The 19,501-nt window shown below is 40.5% G+C and overlaps 1 protein-coding gene across 1 annotated transcript in view; it reads left to right on the top strand.

The window, feature by feature from the left end:
* The window catches only part of FLT1 (fms related receptor tyrosine kinase 1), a 115,561-nt gene that overhangs the window by 56,124 nt on the left and 39,936 nt on the right, over positions 1–19,501 (top strand). Inside the window, exons 12-13 of the mRNA XM_071553300.1 lie at positions 8,486–8,594; positions 15,888–16,178. Of these exons, the coding sequence (XP_071409401.1) occupies positions 8,486–8,594; positions 15,888–16,178 (400 nt within the window). The remainder of the gene's footprint in view (positions 1–8,485; positions 8,595–15,887; positions 16,179–19,501) is intronic.

Below are 19,501 nucleotides of genomic sequence, written 5' to 3' on the forward strand. Positions count from 1 at the left end.
TTAGACATGATCTGTAGTATCTTGGGGTACCTCAGGAGCACAGGGGCAGGTTTCCAGGCCATCTTTGATTCATTTTGTGCAATTGCACAATTTCATGTTGTTTTTCCTGTGAGAATTAAACTATTTACTCTCATTAGAGAGTTTATTCACAGATGTGGTCCTCGATGATTAGATGACCAAGTCTTTTCTGGAATAAAAGACTTAAAGAGCCAAATGAATCCAGATTACACAAGCATAGTTTGAGATCTCAGTCAGAGACAATAAGGTGGGATTCATCCCAGTGATATTAGCCATCTAAATGTAAAGTGTCTAGTCTAAGTCAAGCATCCCTTTATGGGCTGTGAGGAGATGCAGGCAATTCTGAAGGGTGTGAGGGCCTGTAGTCTGTTGGTGTCTAATGTGAGAGTGAAAACCAATCAGATTAACTTTCTAGGGGCTAAGGAGGACTGTGCATCAGTTAAAGCCTACAAATCAAGGATGCCCTAGATCAGCTGCACTTCCCTGGGTTAGATATGAGACTAGTTTGGTGTGGCTGGGTAGCCTGTGCTACAGAGCAGCTCAGATGAAGATGTACAATGTCATGCCACTGTCACAGCATCTGTTTTCATAGGCTGCTTTAGTTTGTGGCAGTAATGTCTGGACAGGTTATAAATTCTACAGCATATCTTACTCTAGGCCTGTCATTTTTAAGGACACCAAGATACTTTTTGTAATTGTAAGGGCACTAGGATTATAGGTCTTGTTTCCTTGATGGCTGCCTTCACTCTTCTGTGCATGAAAATATGTATAAACAGTAATTATTCTCATGTTAGGGCCCTTTCACACACTGCAGAATAAATAGGGTTTTATGTGCAGCCAAGAATCAGATCTGGGACTGCATTTTCTCCTGCTGTTACATTATTTAGAAAGTACCACAGGTGTTCATGGCACCATTCCAATGCATGGGAACGAGCTGGATCCCAGTGAGGCATTTGCTCTATTTAGCTATCCAGCTCTATGTGCTTAAAGATCAAGGCAAAGATGGAAGCAAACAGCTTCCTAGAGTAGACTATCATAGGAAAGCACATGAAAAATGAGACATAAGGAGGAATTTGAAGGAGGAAAGGGAAATCATTTCAGGCACAGGAAGACACAGTCTATTCCAGAGGGGAATGATGAAGAAGATGATAAGAACCAGTTATTTTCCAGAAGGCATATAGCCATGCTGTGGGTGAAGTCCTGTCTGCTCACAGAGTGAAGAAGAAGCTGTCTAATGACCGAATCTCATTCTCCTTGTGTGCCATGCATTTTGGAGACAGTGTTAAGAGGAGTGGCTGAAATGTCAAAGCAACATCCAGTCAACAGCAAATAAATTCCTCCCTGGAGGAAGATGCTAATAATGGGTCCTTGCAGCAGAACTCCAGGTTTTGTTTGAAGTCTTTGGCGAGCAGCCATTTCTGAAAAACGTGCCCAGAAGTGGAACCAAGGAATGGTCTCTGCATGGAAAATTTTGCAGTGTAACTCCTTGGTATTCCTTGTCTTCTTGTTTAGTTCAACCAAGAAAGGTCTACCTTGCTTTGCCTTATTCCTCCTGGTCCTTATGGGAAGGGAGAGGTTAGTGAAACAATCTCTTTACTCAGCTTTTTCCACAGCTTTTCTGAATTTTCTCTATTTTTGCTGCTCTTCCATAGCTTTTCAAGCACAGCTGGATTGCCATTGTAAGAAGAAAATGCTCCCTAAGCCTGGGTTCCTGGCCAAGCTGAGAGTTGCATGATTTGTGCACACACAGCTGCTCTGGAGCTTCCAGGATTATTTTTTTATATCTGTGGGAATCTATGGCTTTTCAACTCATTGCAGCTGAAGAGGCATTCTTAGTCTCCCAGAGCAAATTCAGAGAGACACAGTTCAGACAGAATCCTTCCTCTCTGCTGCGATATTGTAAGACTGTTAATAGCACTGAGCTCACTGAATGCAGCACGTCATCAGAAGTGTCTGGCTCTGATGGACTGCTGTGAGCAGTTCTGCTACTGCAAGCAGCTGTGAACAGCTCTCTGAGGCACTTCGAAATTAATGGTGCCCTGCAATCTAAACGGTGTCTAACCCACTTCCATGTCCCCATACAGAAAGAATGGTAGAAACAATTTCAGAGCTCAGTGGAAACAACCAAGATGTAGAAGACAAAGCAGTAGGAAATGGATGAAGAAACTCAAAAAGGTTACACATTTGGGTTAGTATGAAAGGAGAAATGAGGGTGGTCACAGGATGAGATTAGTGTAACCAAGGGAAGACATGAACACGTGATGTTCAAAAGGCTTCTTTAGGAATCAAGGTAGCTGTTTTCATTTCACCTTCTTAAGGGCTTTGTGCCAGTTTCACACATTTTCTGTATGTGCAACATGAGTGCCTCCAGTTTGGCTCTTTGCTGTGGTCAGTTGTTTGTTTCTCTGTGGTTCTCAGGGTAGCCACAAGTATATTTTAAAGTTAGAAAAACCTCAAACCCTATGTCTGTGTGGTTAAAATAGTGCAGGAAGCCTGCACAACAGTGTTTTAGTAACATTTCCGCTGAAACCTCTCTAAACAGACATTGAGAAACTTGAGAAGTATCATGGAAGAACTTCGTAACATAAGCTGTAATACTTAATCATAAGACAACACTTTAAGGGATTTGATTCCCCCACCCAGAATTTTAGTTCTCATTTTGCTGGACATTTCAGTGACTTCCTACAAAGTTGTGCTATTCTTAGGTTTATCATGTAAACAGGTCAGACACTCTCCTATCATTCAGCTACTAAAACCCATCACTTCTCAGTGTTCCCAGCTATAGATAACTGCTGTGTATAACTGAGGGCTAATACTGATTATTGTTCTTTGCAGAGTCAGTGTTCATGAAAATGTCAGTCTGTGAATGACCTGCAATAAGGTACATGAGCTGGTGCATTCACTGGTACCAGTGCATACATACAGGCACGTGTACTCTCATGTGTGTGCAGGCATACACTGGTTTATCAACAGCTTTGAAAGGAGTAGGTACCCCTTTTACAGGGGTACAAGAGACAAGGTGCTACAGAAGTGGACAAGGATCCTGGGCATGAAAAATGTGTACAAGAGCAATAAGAAAGCAAGTTCACGTGAGAGAAAGTAGAAAGTGTGGGCCAAGAAGAAAAGAAGATAAATCCAAGGGAAGGAGACAGTAGACAAGAGGGTAGTTGAGTACACAGAAAAGTTGGAGGAAGTGAGGGAAAACTTCCTTGTTTTTGGGAAATAACCTGTAGAATCACATTCTTGAGAATTTGAAATGGAACAGAATGTCCACAACTGACTTGTCCCTCTGCTGGTCCCAAATGTTGGGGTCCCACTGACAATAGCAGGTACCATGAAAGCTGGGTCTATGTCACAGGATATGCCTCCAGGAACTATGTATAAAAGATAATAATTCATAAAGTTGTGGTTCATCATGCATATATGTGTGTGTGTATGAATAAATATATATATATATATAGACACACACACACACACACATATATATATATATATATATATATGGGTTTGTTTTTCACTGCAGAGGCTTTTAGTGGTCCCATTCCCATGAGTGACAAAGCAACCTGACTTCCTGGAAAATAGAAAGTAGTGGCCCTGTAACATGATTCTGTAAGACAAACCTAGAATTGCCCTTGTCCATCTCTGGTTTGACTGGCAATGATGGGTCAGCCTGACTGAGGGTAGTATTAAAGCTGTAGCCCTCCAAGATAAAGGTGGAGTTCTAGATAGCCAGAAGAGTTAGTCCTTCCTGGACATGACCGATAAGGTGTGACCATGCAAAATAGAATGGGTCCATCTGTCCTGCATCTTCTATGCCAAGCCCTAAACCTCTACCTCTCGTCTACATCCCCACATTATTGATGAGATGAGGAAGCATGTGTTGTGTCTGTTCTCAGTCCTGACACATGCCAGCTGTCTGGTGAGTACATCTGTGCAGATTGTCCATCTGGGACCCAAAGCAGAAGAGAAGGCTGTTTAGCTCACTACAGCAACGTTCCATCTTTCTTCTGTACCCAGCACCCGATTTTCGTGAAATGCATGAGATCTTACAAGCTTTGAGTTGTCAGTCAATTTTCGTTGAAATCGGACAATGGATTTATAAAGTATTGAGCACGTGGGGGAGCAGAGAATACTGGCAGACAGATAGACAGGCTGGCAGACAGATGGACATACTGTGTGATCTTCCTCAGAAATCAGGCTAAAGACAGCAGCAGGAGTGTTGCTTGCCTCTCTTCAGCACATTGTAACTTGTCCTGGAGCCTTGTTAAGTGCTACTAGAATCGCTGTCAACAGTTTCAAGTGGATCATTGGGAGGTACCAGCAGAGCCAAGCCCTTGATGAGATTAAAACCAGCAGAACTTGGCGCCTGCCACTGTTGAGCTGCAGCACCCTCCGGCTCCTGAAATGGATCCCCTCCCTTGGTGCAAAAGCGAGGTGTGAATCAAGTGCTGCCTTGCTCTACCCATGACCCTGGGCAGGAGGGCAGGGGGTGCCCTGGTGTAACTGTCTATGGCATGGTTCCTTGCCAGTCAGCCCGCTGTGTTCAGTCTCATCGTCTTTTCTGCGGGGGACAGCACAGGACGCAGAGGGAAACTGCAGCTCTGCTTGCTATACAGCAGCACCTTGCAGTGACTTGCCTGTCTGACCCCAGGGCGGGAAGAGAGTGCTCGCCTGTGTGTATCCATGTTCTGCTGTTGAAGATATTTGGTGTTTCTTCCATGGTGGTCCTGGAGGTGAAACGTGTTGTCCAGATGTTTTGCACTGATGCTCCTTTCCATCATGAGGCATACATACAGTTCATATGTCTTTGGCACAAACAGACCAACCCAACAGTGCGCTGCCAATATTTAGATATATGTCTTCCTAAATACTATTCCTTTAGCCAAAGATAAAACCAGGGGGGTGAAGAGAGCATATTTTCATTTATTTCCTTATTTTTTAAACAAATACATGCTCTTAAAAGCATAACTAATAGGAAATCAGCAATAATTGACACACTTGCACTAACCTGCTCTGTATTGAGAGGACAGTATTTTGCTTTTTAGCCATACGGGTTGTTTCAAGAAGTCAGGGCAGCAATTTCTGAAAGGAGTATGATTATGCCAGTGTCTCCAGGGGCCTTCTAGGAGTCACACAAGAGTCAGGTTGCCAACCATTTTCTGAAAACTCTTCTTGCTTCTCTGCCATCAGCTGGAGCAGTGGTAATCCTCTATCTCAGCTACTTTGAGAAAAGAGAAATTCAGGCAGACTCTCCATGGGAAAGACCAGCAATGATCATGCCAGTTGCTTTGCACTGTCTTTGCCCCTCAGTCTTTTCTTTGTCAGTTTCCACCACAAATCCGTAAACTCCTCTTCCATCTCTTAGAATTCCTGCTTTGTCTCTCTTATTTGCCAGCTGAAGCTGATTTCCCTTTCTAGCCCCTGCCTTTGAGGTGAGCCTGTAGCATAGTGCTTCAGCTGAGGTGATGGGTGTAGAAAGAAGGAATGAAGGGTCAAAATTTTGGTGGTAAATGGAGTTTGTGAACAGATGATACTCAGGATATCAGGTATGCCGGGAGGGATTTGCCTCTTCTGCCTAATCATGGCAACTAGATTCTGGCTTTTTATATTTAACATGGTTGCAAATCCAGGGCCTGAAACTCTTCTTTTGTGAAGCCAAATGACACGAGGTTGCAAGAACTTTTGCTTCTTTTGCGGAAATAGCTATACCAAGGAACTGCGCTGCACAAGCTGATCTCAAACAGCCATAGTTGCTCAATATACAGCAACATGCCAGGCTTAGTTTTGTACACACTGCTCCTCTGGAGGGTTTTGGCTGGCATCCACAATGCAAAACACAGACTGCACCACTGGAGGGCTCACAAACTATTTAAAGAGATATTATCTTATCCCTATGACTAATTTATAAGCTAAAAGATTTATGCAGAAGCGTGTTGTCCCTAAAATATTCTGTTCTGTTGCAAAGTCAGTCTTGCTTTTTCCTAGACACTGTTGCTTTCTCTGCCTTAGTCATGTAAACATACCAATGACTGCTCTCTGGCACTTAAGACCTCCTATGTTCATGATGTATATTTCCCTTGCCTTCCAAAAAGATGTTGCTTGCATGGCAGTTGCCTGTTGGAAGTGATCCTTGGACTGTGCTAGAGAATTGTTTGGGACAGTGCAAATTGGTGAAAACCAAAACAATGATGGGGAAAAAGCTAACATTCTGAATCACTGAATTTCAGTGCTGATGAGTGTTCTCTCAGGCAATTTAGTACACAAGAAGTGTCATCTGTAAGTAATTGCAGTCCTACTGCTTCAGTATATCTATATGCAGCACCCTCAGTATAACAAAAGTAATAATCACATCACAGTAAATCTCAAGATGGGATACACAATTTTTCATTAAAAAGGAATGCCTTATGATATAAAGACTTAATACAGTCTAATACTATAAAAAAATTTTCAAACCACTGAAGTAATTGTGGGAGAAAGAGTTAGTATGTATTTTCTCTGGGTAGTATAGTGGGATAAAAATAGGTGTCCTGGGGAGCAAGAGCTTCATTCTCCTTTATTGTGCAATTTAGGTCACAGCTGCTACCTGGGCAAAGTTGCTATGAGGTAATACCAAATAGCAGAAAAAAAGGCTCTTTTTGGCAGAAGCAGTTTTTAACCACTCACATTAGCCTTCTGTGGTAGACATTATGGAACTTCCTTCAGTTCTGAGCTAGTGTTAATAAAACAGCTGCAGGAATCCTGGTGCTGGGCCCTTTGTCCACACTTTACAAAATTATGTTTAAAAACTGGAAGAAATTCAAAGATATAGAATATAGACAGGGCTGGATCGACTCTTTAGAATTAGGCATTTGTAGAGGTCAGCCTACTGAATTTAGCACAACAGTATGATTTTTCCTAAGGGCTGTAATTATCTATCTGGTATTACTGATTCTCTTTCATTTCACAGAACATCCAGAAAGGTAGTTTAGAAAAATTCTAGCTAGAAGTGTTATGTAGTTTGCTAGCAGACCACTGAGATAGCTTTACAGGGTAGAGGTGCTATTTGCATCACTTATAATAAATTTACCACAGTGCAGCCTTCTAAAAGAAATAAGCTAAAGTCAAATGACTTGACTCCACTCTGTTTGCTCAAAACAGTAAGAAAAGTAATAGATATTTCTACTAAAGAATGATTTTGGAAAGCCAGTAGATTTGTATTATTTAGGGGTTCACTGGGAGTTTGGGGATAGCTATGAAGTCTCTAAGTAGGAGACAAAAGCAATGCAAATGTTCAGCCAGTGTTTATGTAGAAATGTTGATAACTGGTTCTTATTTATTACTGACTCACCCTCTTGTGCTTGTCTGTGAACTCCAGCAATCAGGCAGATTTAAAAGAATGTATTAATTGCACAAAACTGATTTTAAGATTTTTAGAAAAGCCAAATAATTCCAAACAACAGGATTCTGTGGCCACACAATTTCCTTTTGTCACTGTCCCAGCTCTGGCTGTAGCTCCAGCCAAAGCATGTTTTGCAGAAAAAGTAAAATGGAAACAGAAAATTTAGTTACCAAGTTGTAACTAGGAGCATGTTACACTGATGAGCTCCATGTTCATGCCTTATGTCTCAGCTCCTTAACAGAATGACATCTCAGTTGTTCCCGCATAACCTTCCTCTTTTGCTTAGGCCCAAACCATTAGACTGTGTCTTTCTGTCACCCTGAAGGTGTAACTCTTACTATTACAGTGGTTTATATTTTTCCAAAGGCACATTGCATGTTATTTATCCCTGGCCTGTCAAAGTCTTATCTTGCAAGTCATATAACTGAGATAATATTTAGTGTGCTTGACCTCTTATGATGATGATAAAATACCCCGTAAATAAAACTGACATATTATTTTCTAATAATAGAAGTATTAAGTCCAAGAACTGAAAATAATGCAAAAGAGCACAGGTAAACATCTGGTTTGCCCCTGTACTTTCTCACCTGACATATATGTGGGAAAATGGAAGAGAAATTAAAACAGTTTAGTGCCAAATGGAGCTAGGTTTTGGTGGTATTTTTTTCCCCCAGCATTATCCAAGTGCCTGAGGCACGCTGCACCTAATCCCTTTGCAGTCTGGCTCTCCTACAGGCTGTTTATCTGCTTGGGTAAAAAAACACATTGTCTCATGCTCCATGTGTTGTAGCTTACTATTACACCATCATTGAGAGAGAAGTCAATCTGAAAGACACATTCAAAGATTTTTGGTTATGATGGTTCTGATAATATAAGGGTCACCCAAGGAGCTTGTTTCCTGTTATTCTTCTACTCTTTCCAGAGCTGTACATGGTGACATCTTCTTTAAATAACACCCGAGGTGCCCATCACAGAATTAATGGAAAGAGTGGATCATGGGACTACCAATGGAGACTTACGAAAAAGAGAAGGGAAGCTTTAACAGAGTTCCCAAGCCAATGAGAACTAAACCTCTTCTTTCTTTTGCAGACTGCTAGCACTCTTGTTGTAGCTGAAGCCAAATCTTCTGGAATCTACACCTGTGTGGCATCCAATAAAGTGGGAAAATCCGAAAGAAATATCAGCTTTATTGTAACAGGTAAGATCTAAGTCCCCTCTACAGTCAAAGATGTTTCCTGGTCCTAGGATTAGAACTGTTAGGATGTTGTGGCTTTTTAATATACTATAGTTTGAGAATTGTTGTAATGTGTAAACTTGTAAACTCATACCATGGTTTTGGGTGATGCTTATAGGTTTCCCAGCAGCTGGTCTGGATTTCTAAGAAGGACACCGAATTGGTGAATGACTCATTCCTACAAGTATCCAGCATGACACAAACTGCTTACAAATACAGCAAGCTGTAATTCCCCATTTTGGTCAATCTAGTCTCTGCGGTCACTCCATACATGAAATTTTACTGTATTTTCCTACACCAATAAGCCAGTTTCATGTGTAACATTGGCAGTGCCTACAGCCTCATACTGTTGCCCACCAGGATATCTCACAACATAGTGTCTAGATAGTGCCACTGCCAGTAGGCAGCCTGGTGCTAGAGGTCTGGGGTTCCCCTCACAGATCTCAGAGACTGTGGCAATTTGTAGGTAGAAAGGACACAGTGTGAAGATTCCAGAGTTTTTTTCCTCTTCTGAGAAAGACAGGCTTGGATGTCATGTGAGCCATGGCACTAAAAATTCTCATTGTGTAGGCTGAATGTGAGTATCTTTTTATCTATTTTTCTATTACAAGATATGTTTAGATGTTTTCAGGTTCACAAACAAATTATTAAGTGGTTTACTTCAGGACTTACTGAAAAAAACCCCCACAGTGAATTTTTGGGAATAATTGCAGCATGATTTAGCAATGTAAAGTCTGCACATGCCATTATAAAGGATTTGTTTTCTGTAGCAGAATTTTTCTTTTGTTTTGTTTATAGAGGGATAGTTCATAGAGCACTTAGACTGTTAGCAATTTCCAGGGTAGAACACTAAAGAAACATAATTCACTTGAAAATATGAGAAAAGACTGAAACATTAAAATATTTAGATACTTTAATTGAAAAATCATAATCTTGAAACTGAAAGGGAAAAATAATTTTAATGTACCTTTTTAACTTTTGCTGTCTTTTATCTGAGTTTTTTTACGTTGTCATTTTCTTGCCTATAATTCTGATGAATGATTTTAGTGAAACTCACTCTATTTCTCTTCTGAGAGACATCAAAAGGGAGTAGCCACACACTAGATTTGGTTAAAAAAAAAAAAAGAAAAAAGAAAAGACTACTTCAAAAAATGTCCCCCCTCCCAAATTCATAGACCAAAGTATGTATTTTTAAAATATTCTGACTAGCTGTTATGGAATCATAAGATACCAGGCTGGAAGGGAACTCAAGGATCATCTGATCCAACATCTCTTGGCAAAAGCCCAGCACCCTTTCCAGACGAATTTTGAAACTGTCCAACACTGGGGCATCCACCACTTTCCTGGGAAAATTATTCCAGTGACTGAGTGCCCTTACTGTGAAAAATTTCTTCTCATGTCCTATCAGAATCTCCCCAGGAGTAACTCATACCCATGAAGCCTTGTATTTCCATGTGTCTCCTTGTAAAAAGGGAGCCTCCAGCTTCTTAGTAGCCAGCCTTTAAATACCGGAACATGATCTCCCCTAAGCCTTCTTTCTCAAGGCTGAAAAAACATAATCCTCTCCTCATAGGGCAAGATTCCCAGTCCTTTGATCATCATCTTTGTGACACCCCTCTGGACCCTCTCCAGACTGTTTCTATCTTTTTTGTGGAGAGGGGACCAAAACTAAATACAGTATTTTGGGTGTGGACTGACAACTGCTGAGTAGTGTAAAATGACTTCTTTATCTCTGCTGGTGATGCTCCTGTTGATGCAGCCCAGCAGCTTGTTGACTTCTTTTGACACAGCAATACCCTGTTCACTCATGTTGAGGTTGTTGTCCACTCCAGGTCCCTTTCCACAGAGCTGTTCCACATCTGTGTGGATCTGTTGATCTAGATAAACTGGTTTGGCACTTCCAGGAGAGCACCCTTTCTTCTGATTGGTGTAATGGAAGAAACGATAGGTTGGGCATTAATACCCTTGCTGGAACCTCCAGGACTTTGCAGTTTTCCTTGAATCTGCCCAGATTCCAGCATGAAGTATCATTCATGTCCACATGAAAGAGTAGCAATGAATAGTAGTTCGCTCTTGACAAGTTGTGGCACCCTCTCAGCAACATCTCAGACCTTACCTCCCAGAAGGCAGCATAATTCCCTGTCAGGCCTACAGATGGGCACCTTAGTGCCACTAAACAATCACTTACTACAAGGACTCATCATTTTTTTTTAAAGTATCCACTGTTGTGCTGCTGGTACAGTTTCACCAGTCAGACTTTGTTTTTACACCTGTTAAAGCTTCATATCATAATAGACTTTCACATTTAAAAGTGCCAATTATCTATAAATATAGGAATTTGGTAAGAATCATGAGAAGTACAAACAGATAAATGACGTATAGTCAGGTTTTTTGTTAAACAACAGAAACAAGAAAAATATCTCTGTATTCTACTAATGGATGTGACAAGAACATTTGCAACCTTGAAGATGACTGTTGTCGCCGCTTTCAAATCACACTTTTGCTTTCATCCTGTCATCATGTTGTGTCTGTTTGGACAGAAAGCTAAACAGCATATGGGTCTCCATAAATTAATGTGACAATGGTGCTGTATTCTCATCTTTATGTGGGTACTTCACATGTAACTTTGAGCTGTCACTGAGAGTCATTCACTGAGACTGTTCCTCTTTTAATGTGCAATGATGCTGAATTTGGCCTTCTCTAACTCTTACTCCTCAGTTTTCAAAATACTATATGGGAGATTCTGAAACTAAATGGAGCTGTATTTTGATGGGCCCCATTCGCTGTATCCAAATCTGCCTTTCAAAGTTTTGGTGTGGTTTCAAGTATTTTAGTACAGTGACATGAAAGAGCTGGTTTCCCTACTCACATCTCCCATTCTTAGATCTTAACCAAGGAAAAAAGGAAATCCTTCTCCTTGATACCAAAGCTCGCATGAGAAAATGCAGAAAATTGTGACTTCCCTTTGAAGATCTTACATTGGCTGGTGTTCAGAAAGAGGAGTGGCAACTTTATTATGGCTTGGAAATGCCTAATATCTTCACTGGTGGAAAGCATTCTTTATATGGTGGTGAAGTTGAAATGAATTTGTCCTTTGAGTTCCTGGAGCTGAGCACTTGAGTTGTGTGTCATGGAAAGTCCTGATCATCTGCTGACACTCACTTCCATTGATTGAAGGCCGTATAAACAACACTGCTGTTTTGTCCTGAAAAGTCCAGTTAAGCTCACCATAATGCTCCTCCATTAGGCTGAGACCAAACTACTGTGGCTGGGTACAGCCTGTGTTTCACATCAAGAAACAAACACATCCAGAATTCACTGAAAAATATACTAAGGTAGTAAAAACCCAAGAGTCTTAAATGCTGATGGATGTGAATAGGACACTACAAAGTATTTCCTTCTGACGAGTCCAAAACCATTACTTTGGGTCTTGTGTGACAGCTTAGGGCTAATTTATCTTATTTTGTTGAGTCTACTGGCGCCATCTGAAATCAGCCTGAACCACACAAAAGTGTCTAAAAGAAAGAGAAATGTCTAAGCAGGAGAAGATGATCCCATGTAGGAAAAGGAGCTGCTGCCCTTTGTAAAAGGGACAAGCCAGAAATCACTTCAAAGAGCAGATGGAGGCAAAGCCTGTTCTGAAGAGGAGCAATCCCTTTTCTTGGAGGCAGTCTCCTTCAAGCCTTGTCCTGGGGATGAGAAAATGCACAGTACTCCAGTGAAGCATCTGGAGCGGTGTGAGGAGTTGCTTTTTTGTAGGCAGAAACCACTAGGAAGGTGATAGGAAGGCAGAATCTGTCCCAGCAGCCCTAGTTTAGAGTTGACACATTTCACTCCTTCAGGGAATGGTAAACTTGAGGAAATAAGTGCTAGTGGAGAGAACCTGGGAAGAACAAGCAAGCCCTTTCTTAAGTTACTGTAAATCTCAGTATTTCTGGGCTTGAACTGCAACTGTCTTTGTCTGGAAGATCTGAGAGGGATATAATTTTGTACACTGTGTCCAAGGGTGTGTGTGACATGAAGTCCATGGCTTTGGAGTAGCTTTCCTATGGCTTCTGTCAATTGAAGGGTATTTTTTGGGTTTCATCACTGACTTACTTCTAAAGGCAAATCTTTATTCAAGTCTCAAAAGTGGCCCTGAACCTTATATAAAAGCAATATAGAAAGGTGATTTCTGAAAGTTCTCCTGCTCACTTAAATGGAAACAGTCTCTGTAACAACACCTCTATACCAAATGTAATTGTGGTAGCCCCCTTTCCTCCAGCCTGCCCCTTTCCCTACATTTTGGGCTGTTTTGCTGGCACACAGCAGGCCCATGGGTGTGTTTGCAATTACAGAGGGTGAAACAGGAACAGCTCTGCCTTATCTCCCTGGTTTCCCAATGTCACTAAGCGCATTTTATTTTGAGATTCCTGATGGTGCTTGGCAAAGATAAACAAAATCTTCCATCAGGAAACCTGGGAGCTATTTCCACAGGAAGCTTCAAATCACTAAAGTAAATAAAACCCTTTTACATTATTCCCAGCCACATTATTTAGCAAGCCTGAGCCTGTAACAATTGCTGAGAGGTGTCATATATTAGGGGGCTCACAACCTTTAAACAAATGATTCTCTTGAAATCCTGTGCATTTTGCTTTTGACCCTGGATTTGTTCAGAAAATAGACTTTCTTCATAGAAGACACATGAGGAAGAGCTCTAGACCTGACAACATGAAAGTAGTTGTAACTATGCTATTCTGTTGGCACGCCATTCTTTTAGGTTAAAAATAGTTCACTTGCCTCAGTCCCCAGGGATCTTTAGTTTCATCTTAGGAGTTTTGCTTGGCTCTTCTTAGCTTTTACTGAGTCCTGCATCTTCAAAAGTAAAAATTACCAGTATTTCTAACCAATACCCTGGCTTCCCCTACACACATCAGAACAATTTGAGATGTACTGTGAGAAAGACACAGTAATTTTTTTCTCCCAAATACATTCCCATATTCAAAATGTTGGTGCCTTGATTGGTTTTAAGTGGGTCCAAATTGAATGCTTTTTTAACAAAATCGGATACAGGATTTGCTTCATCTAAATTAAGTCTCAAAGTTAGGTATCTAAGCCTGAGGTTGTCATGTAGGATCTCTTCATAATTAAGTGTGAGGGGCCAGGATCTCTGGAATTCAGTCTGTCTTAAAGTGATGGTTTGCATTGCCCTCTGGAGGAGCCTGTGTCACTCCATGGGTAGTGAATTTTGCCCATATAAAAAATAACTATATTCAAGTAGATGTCTACATTTTGGCAGCTAAGGCTAAATCTGATGTCTCCCATGTATGGAAATGTTTCATCTTGGTAGCGCTTCCAGTCAACATATTGTTAATTGAGATTAGAATCTGGCACCATGCGTTCTTACATATCAAAAAGGATCCTGATGATAGTTACTCATGATGAGTTCACAAAATGTGAAGTTTTTCTTACGGCTTTGTTTGCTGCAAAGAGAAAAAAGGGGATCCGAGAAAAATGTAAGTGGAACACGTCAACCTACAGGCTTTAATACCCACTCTAATATTTTAGTGTCACTGCCTCCATTAGACTGATCTTAAGAATACACATCTGAACTACAGCTGATGGCAGCGACACACTTTGCTCCCACTGCAAGGGCACGATAAGTTGAACCAGCAGAAATCAGCCCTCTCCCTGGAAGGCATCTACAGTCAGAAGAAATTTCAACTCAGGACTAGCAGGAGCTCACTCCCCCTGTGTAATCTCAGGGCTAAGTGTGGAGAAGAGGGCCTTAAGGGGAAAAACTGATGCTTTCAATAGGCAGAACTTTGAAAGCCAGCAGTGAGCAGGTCATGTTCATGGTCCCCCTGGGAGAAAAGGCAGCTCAGTGTGTGATGTGGGGATTTAGGGAGAAGTTTTCTGATGGATTGGTGAATCAATGAAAGAGATTAATGAAAGAATGCATGGAATATCATTCATTTGAGATCTACTTTTTACGCATTTCTCCTGAAGTGACATTAAACCTGAAGTGACATTGGAGCTAAATGAAAGTCAGCATTGAGCTGAAAGCATAATTTTCACTTATGAAAGAAGAAGCCATTCTTAGGATTTCAAGTCAAGTTTACGGCCAAGTGCCATAGCAATTAGTAGTGACAAAACAATTGAAATTGGCCAAAGTTGATGTCATTTGACTGAGAAGAAGGAAATGACTTTATCAGAATATTGGCTACAAATAAGCCAAGAGAGGTTGCATTCTAGGAGTAAAACTTGGAAGTTCTTTCTCTCAGGAACTTGCTTTACTTTCACTGAGGTCAGTGATGTAACTGCCTTGCTGGGGGGATGAAGCCCAGGTGGAGGCAGCTGACACCACCACAGCTCTGTGCCACTCCCCAAGTGGAGGAAGCTGCAAGTAATGCTGCAATAAACTGCATACTTTTTCAAGTATGACTTTTTATACTGTTGGCTAAATTACTCCTTCCTGAACTCTGCTATGAGGTGAAAACTTAATCCATATTTACTCTTGAGTAAATGGTTAGTACAATGATCCTTGTTTTCTCTCAGATGAAAATGTTTTTCACCTATGTTTAATGCCAAAACACCTAAACAAAGTGATCTTCAGCCTAGTCCTGCCCACAGCAGCTGGCTCCTCAGGCCAGAGGGTACTGTTTCTACTTTCCTCTTGGGAAACTGACATGCTTTAAATGCAGGAGGGTAAATATCTTGGTTCCGAGGGAAATCTCAAGCATGTGACCACAGATATTCAGTAATTTCTCAGGATTTGAGGCATTTTTGAGAAACAGACATACTTTATCTGAGTACTTAGGAATAACAAGAAAACAGTGTCACAAACCATGATGAAATGCAATACTTCCATACCGCCCTCTTGAGATCCATTTTCTCTTATGCAGTTCACAAGCTGGAGCTCTGATCAGAATTTTCCTACTTTTTCAGAGTCCCACTGTGCTGTCTTTAAATAATTCTGCTTTTGGTACCTTGCCCCACTCTGTCTTAACTTGGCATAACATTTATACAAACTCATTACTTCCAAGAGCAACTTCAGTTTACATAAACTGATGTCTGAGCCCAAGTGTCTCATAGCTCCAAGACAAATTATAAGAATAGCTGGAGCCTAGCATATGAAAGGAAAGATTACAGACTTGAGCAGGAAGACGACGACAGTGATTATTTCAAAGACTTTGTGATAAAAGGGAAAATATATGCTGTGTTAATTTTGGCTCATTCATTTCATATAAACTAAAAAGTGTTCTTGATTTTTGACAGATGTACCAAGTGGATTCCATGTTAATTTGGAAAAAATGCCCATTGAAGGAGAGAATTTGGTATTGTCCTGTTCAGCAAACAAATTCCTGTACAAAGACATTGCTTGGATTTTACCAAGGACAGTCAACAATCAAACAAAAGTGAAAAGGTCTCACAACAAGGAGTACTCCATCACACTCACTCTGACCATCAAAAATGTTTCCCTGGCACACTCAGGCACCTATGAATGCCGAGCAAGGAACATATACACGGGGCAAGAAGTGCTTCAAAAGAAAGATGTTACAATCAGAGGTGAGCACTGCAACAAAAAGGCTGTTTACTCTCGGATCCTCAAATATAAAAGCACAAGGAATGATTGTACAACACAAAGCAATGTAAAACATTAAAGGACTCATTAAACAGTAAGAGGTGTCTCATATCATCTTGATTTCTTATTACTGTTGCTACCTTTCAAGCCCTGAGGTGGTGCTCATTCCCCCAAGGTTTGGATATAGGAGGAATAGCAAACAAAATCCTAACGCATGAGCTTCCAGTTGAGTTCAGACGGGTGTTTTCTGCTTTGACAAGGCACATGGAAGCTGGGGTTTGGAAGATGCCCTGTGCTACATTTCACATGTTGTTATTTTTTCTCTTGCTGTCTCCTACTGAGCAATAAGGAAAACTTTGGATCAAACTTTTCTTCCGCTTTGATATCGGCCTCATCAAAAGTGTCAAAGCTGAATAAACTGATTAACTTTAAAAACTGCTGTTTTCAGTCAACAATGGACATTTAATAAGCTAACTTGAATGTGCAGAAGGAGCACAATTCAGTTTGAGATTGACTGGACTATATATTTTTTATTTTAATCTGATTTTGATGGACTTATTACCTGCTGAGCAAGTTCTAATGCTTATTTATTTGAATTTATTTTCTACACTAAAGTACATTAATCTTAAAAAGTATCTTCTAAAAGAAGTATGCAGGGAAGAAATAAAAATGTTGATATAATGCACAGACCTATCATATCATTTACAGTAATGATGATTTTAAAACTGACAGACGTGAACCGTGTTTCTCCAAATAAATCCAGGTAGACTTCCAGTTGCTGTGTTGGTCAATTTTTAAAGTCAGTTCTGCACTAATGTAAAAAACTACTGATAAATTTTGAGTGTTGCTCCTGGCCTGAAGATTCAGGAATTTGTAATGTTGTAATTATTTTATTAAATGAGGAATGTTACACTAACACGACTGGCAAGGTTTCAGCTGGCACAGTGAGTTAATGCATTTTTTAGAATACAATTCGAAATTGAAGCCATTAAAAATATTCTTTGCTTTTGGTATGCAAATGACAATTGGATTTATTATGGGGATTAAGAAACAGCCAAACTGCTGAAGGAGAATTAAGGGCAACTTAAGAATTCCTTGTGAGTGTTACCCCCTTTTTTTCCCTTTGTCATGATTTTACTATGGGATGTTTCTGTGTATTATAAATTCTGTATAAGGAAGAAGTTAGTATTTTAAATAGATCTGATAACTTTATTTTTTTACAATACATAGCTTTTATTATTTTTGGTTACATTTATGATTGATCATTTATATAGCATTTACATAAGCCATAACAAAACAGACCGTAGTGACCAAAATAGCAAAGGAACAAAGTGGCTGTGCTTTTAAAATAGAGGGTGACAACATGACAGTTTCTTGTGCTTGGGAACTCACCCAACTATTTCCTCCTTTAGGTATCGAGACTGTGTCCCACGGCTAAACTTGCCTTTCACGTGGGAATTGCTTTTGTCAAGTGTGAAAGGGTAAACAATAGCATTTCCCCATAATGCCAGTTTCATGGAGCCTAAAATGCTTAGAAAACAATTGATAACCTGGAAGTTGTCAGAGTAAAGAAAAGAATAATCATTTATATCTTGAAATGTCACCTATAGCCTGCTTCTATACAGTAGCTCTTTTGTTCATTATTAGTGTGATGGCTTCCAGAAACAATGTGTTCTTGCAAAGGGATCAGGCTCTCTTTTTTCCTAAAACATGCCTAAAAAGCAAGTGAAGTCATTGGTGACTGCTTAAAAATGGAGCAAGTGCACTCGTTTGCATTTGCAAGTCTTCAGAAGAATTACAATGCAGAATCCCGCTTTTTCCAAGGGTATTTTGTGGGAAGACATTTGATGGCAAGGTGGGTGGTGATGATAGGACATTATGAATTTTCAATGGCCTTGGGAGCCAGAGCACGATGACTTGTAGGAGCCAGTTGCTGAGCAATAAGAATTTGGGCCAAAAAAAAAAGAGATGTGTTGATTAGAGTGTTCTTCTTTGAAATTGTTGTGAATTACAATGATGTATATCACTCTGGGTGAACATTCCACCAGCCTAGTCTCAACCAGCACTTTGGGGACCACACTGTGTAAGGATGTCCTAACACCCCAATGTGGTTGTCCGTGTTGGAAGGCACAGAGAAAGCTCACTGGAAACATTTGAGTAAAGCAGTTCTTGGTGGCCAGATAAAAACTACTGTGTTGTCACTTTTGATGTCCTCAGATGACTGGAGTATCTCATGGGTTTGGGGAGTTTCTCTGCCTTTTGTTGTGTAATATATTATTTAGGGAGAAAGATGTGAATTATATTTCTTCTTTTTAAGTGTTAAAAATAAAGCTTGTATTTATATTTTTGTACTGATTAATAAAAATAAGTGAACAGACAACATAATCATAACAAAGGGCAAAAATGGAATGCAAATGTAAACCCCCAAATTAACAAATTGTTAATTCCTCCCCTTTTTTGCTTTTGGAAATGCAAATTTTCCCTCCCTACCATCCCAGCTCAGATGAGTACTCTGACACCAGTGTTCCCTTCTCCCCTCTGACCCCCTGTCACTCCCCTGGGCCAAACTCTGCCTACAATGAAGTTCCTCAGAGTAACTGAGAGCAGAGTTTGGCCCAGCCAGGCAGCATTTGCAGGCAAGCATGAAGGCTGGGGTCAGGTTTGGGGGGCTGCTCTGGCTGCTGAGCCCTGCACTGTGCATGCTGGTGGTTAGGACGACCCCTCGACTTTGGAGCAAGCAGAGTGGGACATTGGAAATTGCCCCCCTTGGCTTCCCTGCAAAAATGTATGGGAATAAACAGGTGGTTTGCAAAAGAGAATAATCCTCAGGTTGAACGAGTCCTTGAAAAATCAGCTGATTGCAGTAGAGAAATTACTGAAAGTATGTGAATGATGACTTAAGTTTTAAGCAAGAAAATCTTTTCTTAATATGAAACCCCATCTTTAGTGTATGGCTATAAACAAATTAAAATTAATCACAACTCACAGAACGTGTGATTTGCCTTTGTTGTGTCATCTTGTCTGCTTTCATTTTGGATGTCTGGGTTGGGGTGTTTACCAGGGCCTGCTGATACATATGAACTGTGGAGTTCTTCTCAGCACGTGTACATGGATGCATTTCATCAGACTGTACCTGCTGATAGTGTTGAAACTTGTGCAAAAATCGAGGCAAGATATCAATGAGAAGAGGGCAGTCTTCTTGGCTGCAAGTCAAGTATAGCTGATTTTGTCATTGTGTAGGTATGTGATGAAGAATTTACTTTACAGCATCTCTCATAAGCAATACTGTTTGGGAAGAGAGAACAAA

The sequence above is a fragment of the Pithys albifrons genome, chromosome 1 (genome assembly GCF_047495875.1).
Source record: "Pithys albifrons albifrons isolate INPA30051 chromosome 1, PitAlb_v1, whole genome shotgun sequence".
NCBI lineage: Eukaryota > Metazoa > Chordata > Aves > Passeriformes > Thamnophilidae > Pithys > Pithys albifrons.